This window comes from Cheilinus undulatus, linkage group 3 (assembly GCF_018320785.1).
Source record: "Cheilinus undulatus linkage group 3, ASM1832078v1, whole genome shotgun sequence".
Lineage (NCBI taxonomy): Eukaryota > Metazoa > Chordata > Actinopteri > Labriformes > Labridae > Cheilinus > Cheilinus undulatus.
Genome location: NC_054867.1, coordinates 12,346,364 through 12,359,035, shown reverse-complemented (window position 1 = coordinate 12,359,035; position 12,672 = coordinate 12,346,364). Strand labels below are relative to the sequence as shown.

The 12,672-nt window shown below is 38.7% G+C and overlaps 1 protein-coding gene across 1 annotated transcript in view; it reads right to left on the bottom strand.

The window, feature by feature from the left end:
• Positions 1 to 12,672, bottom strand: part of LOC121507462 (contactin-4-like) — a 268,675-nt gene that overhangs the window by 158,187 nt on the left and 97,816 nt on the right. The window contains exon 4 of the mRNA XM_041783800.1: positions 4,401 to 4,576. Within this exon, the coding sequence (XP_041639734.1) occupies positions 4,401 to 4,576 (176 nt within the window). The remainder of the gene's footprint in view (positions 1 to 4,400; positions 4,577 to 12,672) is intronic.

Below are 12,672 nucleotides of genomic sequence, written 5' to 3'. Positions count from 1 at the left end.
AAGTATCACAACAGGGATTTGAGCCAGAAAATGACTTTGTCTCTTCTTTGGCACAGAGCCAAGCAGCTGCTTTCTGATCATAAGGTCAACATTCAAACTGTAACATTTTTTTAAACCTGAGAAGATTGCATTTCTCCTGAGTGGGCGTGGCTTCAGTTCATTCAACAGACACGCCCACACATCCCTGGAGTAGATTTTTCTGCCTCATTTTTCATGATTTTGAAGCTTAATTTCATAAACTTAGAGATGTCTTAGTTGACTGAAACTTAACTTGGGGGTTCATAACAGAGGGACCTATCATACAACAAACCTAAATACAGATTAATTTTCACTTTACAGGGTCTTTAAATAAGGACCTGATGTGCATTTTTGCACACACACACACACACACACACAAAACTAGAAAAAATAAAGCATTTTAGCTTATAGTTATATGAGTTAAATTCATTTTATAATATCACTGCTGTAAAATACACGTTCTTGCTAGGAGGAACATAGGCTTAAAGCACACCAGCACTGTGAATCAAAGTTAAAAAAGAAAAAAAAAAAAAAAAACCTGACTGTGATGGGAGTAGGACAGTTGTCCTCTTCATCTGCTCAGACTGGAAGTGAAAAGTATTTACAAACTTCTCTTTAGATAGTTATTAATGTGGTGTTGAAATATGTGTTGGAATTGCTCAAATAGACATTAAGCTCATTTCAGTCAGGAACATACCTTTAGCTAGTTTTACTTGGAGGAGAAGGCTCTGTTCAGAAGATGCTCCCTGGGTTAGTCAAGCTGCATACTTTGACTTTCCAGGGAATGCATGGCTAGAAACCCCCATATGGATAGATACATTTATGACAATGCATATTGAAAACAAACAAAAAAACAGTTTCAAAGCAACTGATCCATAGTTGCATTAATCTGAAAATCACAGATTTATGCTGTAAAGGAGGAAGCTGGGGTGGAGGAGGTTAAGCTTTGCCAGCATCAGCAGCGTGGTGCGTCAGTATTAATGCAAGCATGGGAGAGGGATGTCATATTTAAATACATCGCTGTGTTGAAAGTGCTGTGATTGGCTGTGGGAGCTGGGAGGCGATAATTAGGATCAGCTGGTCATCAGCCGATCACAGCTGGGCGTATGACTACAGTGTCCTGCATGAACCAATGCTAGTTTCATTTAATAGGCTGCCAGAAATTATATTGTCCAAGGTCTGCTCCTTAAAAATACTTTTAGGCAAATGCACATAAAATGGAATGATTTTTTTCAAATGTAATATCAAGCAGAAGAAAATCTGTTTTTGACGAGAAACTTAAATAAATACAGTTTGTGAGGATGATATATATTTCCAGCTATATAAAACAGATATCACAGATGGAATCATGACCTACTGACCTTTAAACTCAAGCTCTGCTTACACCACCTCATTCTTTAGTTATATCATCATTCCACCAAATGTTAGAAGAATATTGATACAAGTGATGATAAGGACTCAGATCATTAATCTGACTGACTTCTATCTAGTCTTGTGGACCAAACTGAAAAATATTGGTGGCCTTGTCCCCAAATGCTTAATGTCAGAATCTAATCTGAGCAAGGCATCCCTCACTTGCTGTTAATGTCATCATTTATGCCTGTCCGATAACTGGCACATGCAGCAAGCAATTATTGACTTTCTCCTACTTTAGGAACATTGAGTCCAGAGGCTGTCAGTTAGACTCATCAAGATCAGTCAAACAGCCTGTCATTACGATGGGCAGATATCGGTTAGAAGAGTCATTAGAAAAGCATCAATCTGCAGAGAGAAAGTGCTGGCTTTGCATTATGGAGGGATTTTTTTCTGTGGCATTAGGGACATCTGCAAGCTGAATTATAGCTGTGATGGAGACACTACTGAACTGCACTGATATACTGTACAAATACATGATACTTCTCTCTTCAGCATAACCATTTTATGGTGTTTCTTCATTCCTCCAATCATGTCAGAGGGAGATACTGAACGTTGACTCCACAACATTTACTTGAGAGCTGATCAGACTATTGAATAATTATGTACTAAAGAAAAAGAATCATCACACAAACTCTCACTGTTATTGATCAAACTTATCAGCATTAGACAAAGAAGTATAACTTTGAAGCTTAAATGGAGTGGTTTATGTAACAACACCTCAGTCTTATTTGCTGAAAGAGTATGCCATTAAAATAAACTACTTTTGGCTCTGTATCTACTAAAACCAGACTTTGATACCTAACTATTGACTCATTCTGCAGATATTAGCATTGATACACTCCAAGTCATTTCATTAGTCACTTTTTGAAGTGCTAACCACCCAGCTGCTTACATTCAATGCCCGCTGAGAAGTTAGTGGTCCATGATTTTTGGAACTTTTTGAAACAACAGCTTCTAACTGCTGCCAAAAATGGCAATAATAGAAAGGTGAATTTTAAATCAGGGCTGTACATGAACTATTTTATCCCATAGCACTGCTGATACAGAGTTTGATAGTCTTGTAGCACAAGACGAACAATATATGAAACATTTGTTACATTTCTTAAACCATCTGATATCTGTACAATATGCTTAGAAAGTGAATATACTAGTACTGTTCAAAAACAGCCAGAATCACAGCTTTGCATTATTGGCTGACAAAGTCAGGAGCACCAATCATGCTACTATTTGCTTTTGGAATGATTTTGTCTTTATTTAGTCTTTTTTGGGATTTAAAGCCTAACAAACAGATCTTCATAAGCTAATGTCTTTCTACGTTCATCCTCACTCCCCTGTTTTTAGTTTGTCTTAGACTTCAAGGTGTGTTTTCAGGACTGAATGTTTATGAATATTTGTATATCAATATTGGTGCTGACTAAAATTCATTTGTTAATATCTGCAGATCTGATATGGGTAAAGATCCAATATTGTGTATTCCTTGTCAAAACAACAAAGCTTCACGTTTTAGTGTGGGTCATATTTCAAGTTTTTTTGATCAGTTTGCCACGGGACAATTAAATTTCTGTTTTTCTTGTGATTTGAGTCATTGAAAATAAACAAGGGAAAAATACCCCAAAGTTGAGGATTCTGCTCTCACTGTATGAGTGTTAGCAGTCATATGACCAAAATATCAGATATGTCAGATAATCTATTCGATCAATCAGAAGCAGCTGGTCGAGCTGTAATCGGGTTGCGGTCAGCCATCCTATTCCTCTGTATACTGCACAGCAAACGACATATGATCCGACTGAAAGTAGGCCAACTTCCAAGTGAGTCATGCGACTCAAAAATCATGTCTCAATCAGATGACATTTGCACAGTGAACACCCTGCTTTACAGCCAATGCTAATTTGCAACACACATCACTAGAAGGGAATTAACCAGTATTTGGTAGCTCTTTTAAAAACAGTGAAGTTAAAATACATATAAAGTGATCAGGTAGAGAGTGACAGGATTTGACTCCTTTCACAGAAGAAGCTGACTGAGTGAATGATGTTTTGTGAAATGAAACAATAAAGTTATAAATACAATAACTTAAGCTACATTCCAGATCCTGTTTATTGAAATGTGCAAGAATTCATAAATTCTGGAATGATGTTATAAATGTTAATCAGATGTTTTACATCAAAATTCCTTTAGATGCCAAACCTTGTGTGCTTAAAATGTATCCAAAAGACTTTACACAAACACAGTAACGTACAAAACTACTGGACTTAGGACTTCTTCAAGCAAGGAGAAATATTGCTTAAAGAGTTTGGATGTACCTTCTTTGAAACTGTCAATAAAACAATGTTCACATTTATTTTGTGCATTCTCTGTTTTTTGGTTTCAAACTGTTCAGTATGTTTTATGTTTCGTAATTAAAAACAGAAAAGTCAATAAATATATTTGAAACAAAAAATACTAAAACTTGGAATCTTGCATTTACCTGAATTGTGGTAGTGATGATGATTAAGTTAAACTAATTTTGCAGATTACAGGTGTGTGATGGATGGTCAGACAATGGCGTTAAACTCACACTAAAGCTCCACATGTCAAGTGAAAACTCAGAAACTACTTAATTATTTCAAATTTCATCATAAAAAGGATTTTACCAGCCTTGTGGTAAAATGAGTAATAAAGTAGTAAAGTGAGAAATACTTCCAACACTTATTCCTGGAAACCAGGCCTGTAACCAGTCTTATTATTTTTTACTTTGTACTTCTATGTTTGATCCATTGTGATGATTGAAAGTAAACCCGTCAGCACATGAAGGGGGTTCATATTTCCCCCAAGAGATGTTTTTGTGTTTATCTGGTTATTCAGCTGTGTGTTAGCCTGAAGTGCATGTCTTTTCTTCCTTTGCACCTCTCTCTCTCTCTCTTTTTCTAGAATGCTCAGAAGCGACAAACGTTTGCAAAGAGACAAACAGAAAATTGTAGACTCACATGCAAAGGTTAGACTGGCCTCTCGGCTGACGATGGTCCCGAAAGAGTTGGAGGCGAGGCACTGATACGTTCCAGCATCTTGGTCTTTGTTCAGATGGCTGATTCTGAGGTTGCCTCCAGAAAGGCTGTAGTGAGATCCAGATTTGGGACTGATTTCTGTGCCATTCAGCTTCCATCTGAAAAAAGACACATGGGGAAATTAACATGTAAATGAACAAATTAAATATTATTTAGTGTGATATTGTTAGAAGAATTCCTAACTGCAACATAAAAAACGTGACTGGAACATTTGATTGTTTTTTCAGCGGAAATAGACGGTGGAGAGTGCCCAGAAAGTATGCCCTCCAGCTTTGTGTTAATCTAAGCAGCAGTCAACCAATGTGGTGCCAAGAACTTGACTCACTGAGAATAGATAGCAATGCAGGCCATCCATCTTGCCAGACCCCAGTCAAACGGCATGAAAATGCTGCTTAATCACTATGTAGCAGCAATTAAAACAAATGCCTGCAACCTTGCCTTTACTCTTGTGTATTCTGGATTGGTCCACATGATAATCATTGGGGTAAGGGGTGATCAACAAAGGGTGTAATTCACTTAAAAGGCAACAGACTTTCCAATCTATTCACACAGATGCACCTTATTAGAATAAACACAGGTGGGAGTAAAATCAGTCATAATTAGAAAATCAATCCCAGCCATAACTTTCTCTAGCCAGGGCAGGAAAGAGCTTAGATGCTGCTATTTGTTATCAATGATGTATAACCATCAGAGCATTTAAATGTGCTGCACACAAGAATTAAATGAGCATTTCATACCTCACTGGAAAATAGACAATGCAGATTTGATTAAGGCCCACGGTGATTTAGTGGTTGATTATTTCTTTGAGACGAAGTTCGATATTTCCCTCTGCTTAGATTTTTCTGTTTTCTCTGAATGATTCCAGGTTCAGCTGGGAAAACTGTGTTTTGTTTCAGTTGTAAAAGAAAGCAGCTTTGATGTGAAAAAAGGGGGATTTGGTAAAGCCCCTTTGTACACTAGACAGAAGTTGTGCAAAGCTGTTTTGTGCCCTGCTATCTCTCACTGTTGTGCCAATTCGGCCCCTTTGAGGCGCTGGAACCTTTGGGGAAAAAACATTGACGAGGCTGTTACATCATCACTATAGTATTGCCAAGCTATCGTGTAAGGTATAATTCATTCTTTGAAATACACTCATTTCTCATTTTGGTGTGAAGGATCAACAAAACACAGTGCTGTGACTCCTGAGGTCATGACAGAAGCTTCATATTATACCCATGTAGAGCTGACTACACCCAAAGCAGTGTTAACCCTGCAAAGCTGCTGGATTCCCCAGACTCCATTGCTGTCATCAGGCAAATCCATGTTTGAAAGTTCCAGTCTACAATGTTTGTGTCGAACTGAACACTGTTCAGACCAGTAAGCATAATTTGAGGCCGACGAGGCAGTAGCTGAAGGCAGGGTTTAATTATACTCAAAGCTGTTTGCAACGGCGGCTTCCAATGCTGTGATTAGCTCAGATATAACTCCAGTATAGCACCAGTTTTGCCAGAACTTGACCATGTTTCTGTATGAAAAAAGAGATGAAATTCTTTTCATGATGAGAAAAAACATTGGGCACCACCCACTCAACACTGTTTGACCCTTACAATCCATTCTTGCCCAATCAAGTGCTTGGTCAACTTAATTAACTCATGTCTCATGTAAAGCAGGAAGCTGCAGTAAAAATTCCAAATCTCAGAAAAGATTGTTTGATTAAATAAGTGTCTGAATATCATCATTAGGGTTAGGCTCAGGGTTCAGGGTTAGGGTTGTGGGTTAAGGGTTAGGTGGGTCAACAAAATGAGCTAGTACAAACAATATAGGGCAAGATTTGAGTGGACAGGTAAAATAGCGTTGAGTCGGCGGTACCCAACGCTGAGCATCCCCCACATTGAGCTTCGCGCTGGGCACCACCCCTATTGTAAACTGCAGTTAGGGGCTTCTCAGGGGAAGGGGTTAGTTGTAATGTCATTGGGTATTTACAATGGCTGCTAGTAGAGTGATTAGCTCAGGCTTAGCCACAGCAGTATTTATAAAGCATTGGACCACATTTCTTTTTAAAACAAGAGCACACAGTCATACTGAAAGCTTAGCTTTACTTGAAAAGACGTTTTTGAATGTCTTCCGACCAGCCTTGGCATTAGTTTCAGTCACCAAGAAGCTACGCCATTAACAATCTATGGCAGCAGAAGCATTGCCTTCTCCTCAGTAAGGAAATGGCTGACCTAAAAGGCGCTAGAAGATGCTAAATGAAGCCATTTATGCACAAGGAGTGTGCTGTCATGGACAAGCAACACAATACTGTTGTAGTTTGCCTAATGGCCGGCGCTGTCGCTACACTGATTTTTTTCTAAAAGTTACATAAAGCCTCTTTATTTTTGTTGATTCTTGTTGTTTTTTAGTGTCACAATCCCTACCCCAAAAGTGACCAAAAAGAGACACTCTAGCGGAGTTACTGAGGTTTTTTTTTCTTTTTTTTTTTTTCAAATCTAATTTTATTTATTTGTTAATTCAATTTAAATTTTTTCTTTTTTTTTTTAAAGTTTGGTTTGAACCACCTAAAGGTCCACTTAGGAGCCTAAAAAAGTAAAAGCCAAACATGAATATTTTTAACCGTAACGTTTTTTAACAGGACTGGGCCTGTAAGTGCTTTGGGACAAGGGAGGGGCCCATGGCAGCAGCTGTTGATCATTGAAAAGGGTAAAGAACAATATGTGCTTTCACATCAGAGTCTCCAAAAGTCTCTAATAAGACCAAAAAAAGTGTCTAGATTTGTCGCTAGTTGCTTTCTGAAAAAAAGAGTCATTAGAGGAGTCTGAAAACTCGCTCAATATAGCAACAAAGACATTAAGTTGGAAACACTGGGCAGCGGTAACCTGTCAGCCCATGAGTGGTGCATTTGTACAACCTCATTTTGTTTTCCTGCTCAGATTGGCCCGTCATGAATGTGACAGACTGTTCTTCCAATCACCTTCCGAGTATTTCTTTGAAAAGTCCTGCCCCTTTCTAAATGCTTTCTATGGGAACTTTCCCTGATAAATGTAAAATTTGTCCATTCAGTGGGTCTTTGAAACAGTCAATCTGGCGTCAGGTTAAAGCGATGTCAGACGCAGTAAGATTACCTCCTAGCAACACGACAGTGTCTTACATACAGCTGAATGTTTGTTGGTCTGGCACTGCAGCACTCAAGAATCGCCTCCATAGACAGTTTTCCTTTAATAGACAAAATGTGTAACACAATGGTCTTTCATGGCTCTTCTCCACTTCAGTCATAAGTAAGTGCATGCTCTCCAGAGCCTTATTACTACACACAATAGAGAAGAGCCTGGGGGGTGGTGGTGGCTGCGGTCTCACAGGATTACAGAGGCGATTCATTTGCAGCTGAGAGAAGCACACAAAAATCAACACAAATATTTGAGTGCCAAGAAACACCTTCAACCTAAATGAAAAGGCAGAGCGGACAAAGGGGGGAGCGATGCCCCGGACCGCCGTATCAGGCTCAGATAGCGGCTCTCTCTGCCTCTGAAAAGGGATCCAATCAACATGAGAGCAGCCCTTTCACTCTTATAATTGCTCCCTGAGACTCGGCATTGTATCAGTGCCGAAAAAGTTAAATGCCTGATGCTTGGGGAAAAAAAGCTGCAAACACAGATGGGGATCTGATGAATTATTAGTGTCTTTTTTAATATCATACTGAATTGTTGATTGAGTCCCAAACCTAGCACAATGTATCTGTGTATGCAGTCATGTCCTACGTCTGAAAATTAAGAGTTTTCCCAGCAGAAGGAATTTTTTTTTAAATCCTACCTCACTGAAAATTAAAAGTGTTAGTTTACGATAAATGTCCAACCCTCTCTCTTTTGTCTCAAAGTTTAAACACACTGAAAGTTCCTGTTGCTTTAAGCCAATTAGAAACAACTTTAAAAATGCTCAGTGACAAATGCGGTAATTTCCTGACAACTTTTACCAAAGATAAATTGAGACCAGTGAGGGAAGGGTGCTTGAAAAAGCAGCTTTGAAAAACATGATGTTCATGTCATGGGAGTATCCCACTCTGTGGGAAGTATGGAGCAACAGATTACATCAAACACGCATAAACTACATGATTTAATAATTCTATTTACAATGATTTATGCTGGCAAACAGGCCACAACAGCAGTTCCATTTGTTAGGCACATGCTTTATGTAATCATGTAACAACAGGCTGTGTACACAGAGGCATAATACCACACACCATCTGGCTTATGAGGCTGTGAATGTTAGCCGGTCTGTTCCTTTTCTTAAGCATGGTGCTTTGAATTCTTAAAAAATATTACCATGTGAAGCTACTGAGCAAACGTCACACATATTGTAACATTTTTCTGAAATTTCCAACAGCAAAATAAAGCAGGCGTTACAATAAGACAAAACTATATATTTTTTAAATTCTTTAAGCTATGAAATTTTCTTTTAAGAAGCAAGAACTGGCCCTAATCCCTTGGAGAGTATGGCATAAAAAGTTAAAGCCCCTTTAAATAAAGTTAAGAAGCTGGTAATAGTAAGCAGTTTTCAGTGGACATTTGCCTCGGTTTAAACAGAGGCAGCAAAGAGTGAAAAAGCTGCTAATAGAAAAAGATTTTCTATTAGCAGGAATGGGCTGGGGCTTAATAAACCATGCAATTTCAAATCAAAACACAATAATCCCAAACAGTCATATCATAATAAACTTGCTGCAAATGACAAAAAACACACAAAAAGGTCACAACAAGTACACAAACATCCAAAACACAAAGAAAATAAAACATGAAAACAACCAGAAAAACTGTACATCCTGGCATCACAACAGGAATGATTCAGGATTGTTGAATGGAAAAGCTTTAGAGCGACAAAGGTTGTTTAAAGAATGAACTCATAAGACCACAAAAGGAGAAACTCCAGTAGCATGCAGTCATTTAAAGATGCTCCTTCATGATTCACATTAGTCTCTGTTTTTAATAAACTTGACCAATTTTTTGTTGAGATGGTTTCTTATGGACATGAAGTTTGGCTAAAAAGAGATGTTGTTTACAGGAGAATATCAATAGTGAAGCACAGACGAGATATTATATATTATATTAGTCTCACAGGTCCCCAAAACGTGCCTGTGAAGTTTGTTGCTGAAAGAGCATTCCAGTATTGGATTTTTGCACGTCTCTCTTTCAGCTCTACTCAGAACAGGCTGTTTCTGTGTCTGTGGCTTCAAATGTTACTGAGCTGCCTGACTCCGCCCCTCTCAGGAAATGGATGTGGCTTTCCTGATCCTCCTCTCTGACAACGGGAAAATCTGACAACGGGTTATTTTAGCACGCATTTTCGAAAAAGTGTTAGACAAACCTGAGAAAGTATATTTTGCATAATACGTGACCTTCAATGCTCTAAGTTGAATGACATCATGCATTGTCAAATGGACAAATGGAATCAGCTCCAAACAGTGTATAAGTTCTTGATAATGAATCTAAATATAACTTTCTGAACATTTCAGTTTAATTTAAGAGGTCTACACAGGTCATAGGCCAGTGGTGTGTTTCACTTTGAAGGCTAGCACCCAGCATACGGAGGACTCAGCCTATGAAGACTGTGTAGACCATCCAGATTAAATTGATATTAGATAGCCTGAACAATAATGGACACTGTTTGCATTATAAGCCAGCCTTGGTCTTAGGCCCTGTCCACATGGAGACGAAAATGATGTATTGCCATTTCGTTTTGAAAAGTTTTCTGTAAAGATGGGATTGTTTCAGGAAATATCCGTAAACATGGAACCTCTGAAACGACTGAAAATGCTGCAGTGCATATGCCAAGCCTGTACGTGGCGCTGTGCTGCTGACACGGAAATGCTCCAGAGGAGAGAGAAGAACATCACAGAAAACTGACACAGACTTTCTTCTAATTGCCCTTCTGGTTGTTCTCCGCATTGGATTTAACTCTTAGAGCTCACAGCTATTTTTTTCACCATCATGTCCCGCCTGGACTTTTTTCTTAAAAAGCTTGTAAAACTTCAACCCTGTGGTGCACAGTCAAGCTCTATGCATCTTTTTTTTCAGGACAACCTGGGCTTTAACAATATATCTACAACAGTAATGTCACCTAAGTCATGAAAAAGTTATAGGACTCTAAAGACAAAATTAAAAAACAAGTTGGAATTTCTCTAAGATTTTCATTGATAACACACAGTAAACAATAGTGACGAAGCATTTTTTTTTGCATAGACTTGTTCTCCATCTCTTGGGGACAAAACAGTGATAAAATAAACATTCTGTGACAAATGGTTTTCAAAATATCTAAATAAATACAAGAGAAAGTTCATGCGCTTTCTTGCATTTAGAGTCATTTGTGCCGTTCCTTTAAGCAGGAGAGAAGCCACAGGTCGACTACAACTCCCACTATGCTTTGCATTACATTGTGTCCTCAACAAATATGGCTGCTCACTCAAGAAAGCCAAAGTAAGTGATCGAAAATGGATTAAAAATGGAGTCAGCCAAGTTCTGGGCTCACTAGAAAATGTTCTGTAAGAGCTACGAATGCATGAAGAACATATATAGAAAGGCAAAAACAGCTTTAACAGGAAAAACACAACACAGATCAGAACACAAGTCTTTATCATCATGGCTGCGCTGAAACACTTCAAGAAAACATTAAATCCTGTTCAAACTGCAACAGTTGTTAAGCTGCAAGCAAAATATCTTCATCTCTAAATAGACTCTTTTGCTTTTTAATTTCTTATTTTTATCTTTTATCTTTTCATTTGCGTCTGTTTTGTTTCTTTCATTAGCTCATGCATAATTCGTAAGTGATTGGTGTATTCACAACTGGCGCCAACTGGTGATTGTAATGCCAGACTATGATTATAAATAAAGGTTTGCAAAAGAAAGGGAACATTACCTGAGCAGAAGAGCAGTGCATTGAGTCTGATTACAGTATTTATGCAGCAACCTCTTTTCTCCTCTTTGTAAAAGAAAACAAAACATCCTTTAATATCGTCACTCTGGTTTTATTGTGGTGTTGCTGACAGGACTGAACACATATTTTCTCTTGTGGCATCTAATGTAAACACAGCAGCTCAAACTGTCACAATTCACTGTTGTGTGACATGCAATTAATGAACTTTGAACATGATTTAACTGTTTTCTGCTCGTGGCAACACATCTCAAAGAGGCAGCAGCCTCTCTGACAGGACCGCACAGCGACCTTGACAGGAAACAGCTGATTAGGTCATCCTCTAAGCTGGCTCAATCCCCAGTATAAAATGTACCAATCCTTCCAAATCTCACCCCAGCAATTTCAGTGAGCAAACATGATTGATTTGAAGTTCACTTGCCAGAGATGCTGCAACACCACATAACACACTTCCAGTAGACTAATGGTCAATGGGAGAAGGAAATAAAGAGGAGAAAACAGCTGCTCTTTGAACTCTGTCAGGGAAAAAGGAGGTTTCAGCTCAGTACATGCAAAGCTTAGTGTGCAGTCCTAAGCCACAAATAGACAAGACACATTTCCAGCAGGGGGTTGAAAGGAAAATCCACCACAAAATAGAACTCATGTAATTCATTCCTATGATCCTGATCAGCTCAGGCTTGATTTGTGTGGATGAACAAGTATTTTCTAAAGCTAGAAACAACAGAGCAGAGACTCTCTTGTTGCCGCTTCAAGGGACAAATCCTGGAGCAGTTTCATTCAGGACAAAAGGAGAGCTGAGTCTGAGGACACACTGACAGCCCAGTGGGATAGAAGAGAAAATAGACACTTCCTCCATTCCATCACTATTGAGACTACAATGTGGTAAAGCACATTTGTAAGTACACGCTCCAAACACGTTATAGTCCAGGGAAAGTGTGATTCATTGTCAGAGTAGCAGCTGCAGGCTTTGTCAGATTAGGACTTTATGGTTTCCACTTTTAGAACAGAAGTGTCATGTGGAGTGTTTGGATTAAACTGTCTGAGATTAAAATAACAATAAATGATCTCCAATAGAGACTTGTGGTTTTGGTTTGTCACTGTCTGTCATACAGACAAGAAAAGCCATTCTTCTCTGAGTCTTATTTTGAAGGGGGTGACTGTGGATCAGCAGGTAGAGTTGGTCGTTTCTCATTTAGAAGTTTTGGGATTTGTTCTCCAAATCATGTGGTTGTTTCTTTGGGCAAAACATGCCTATTTCAGCCTGGGTGCGTGTTTGCTGCCACCAGCTCAGACTCTTACT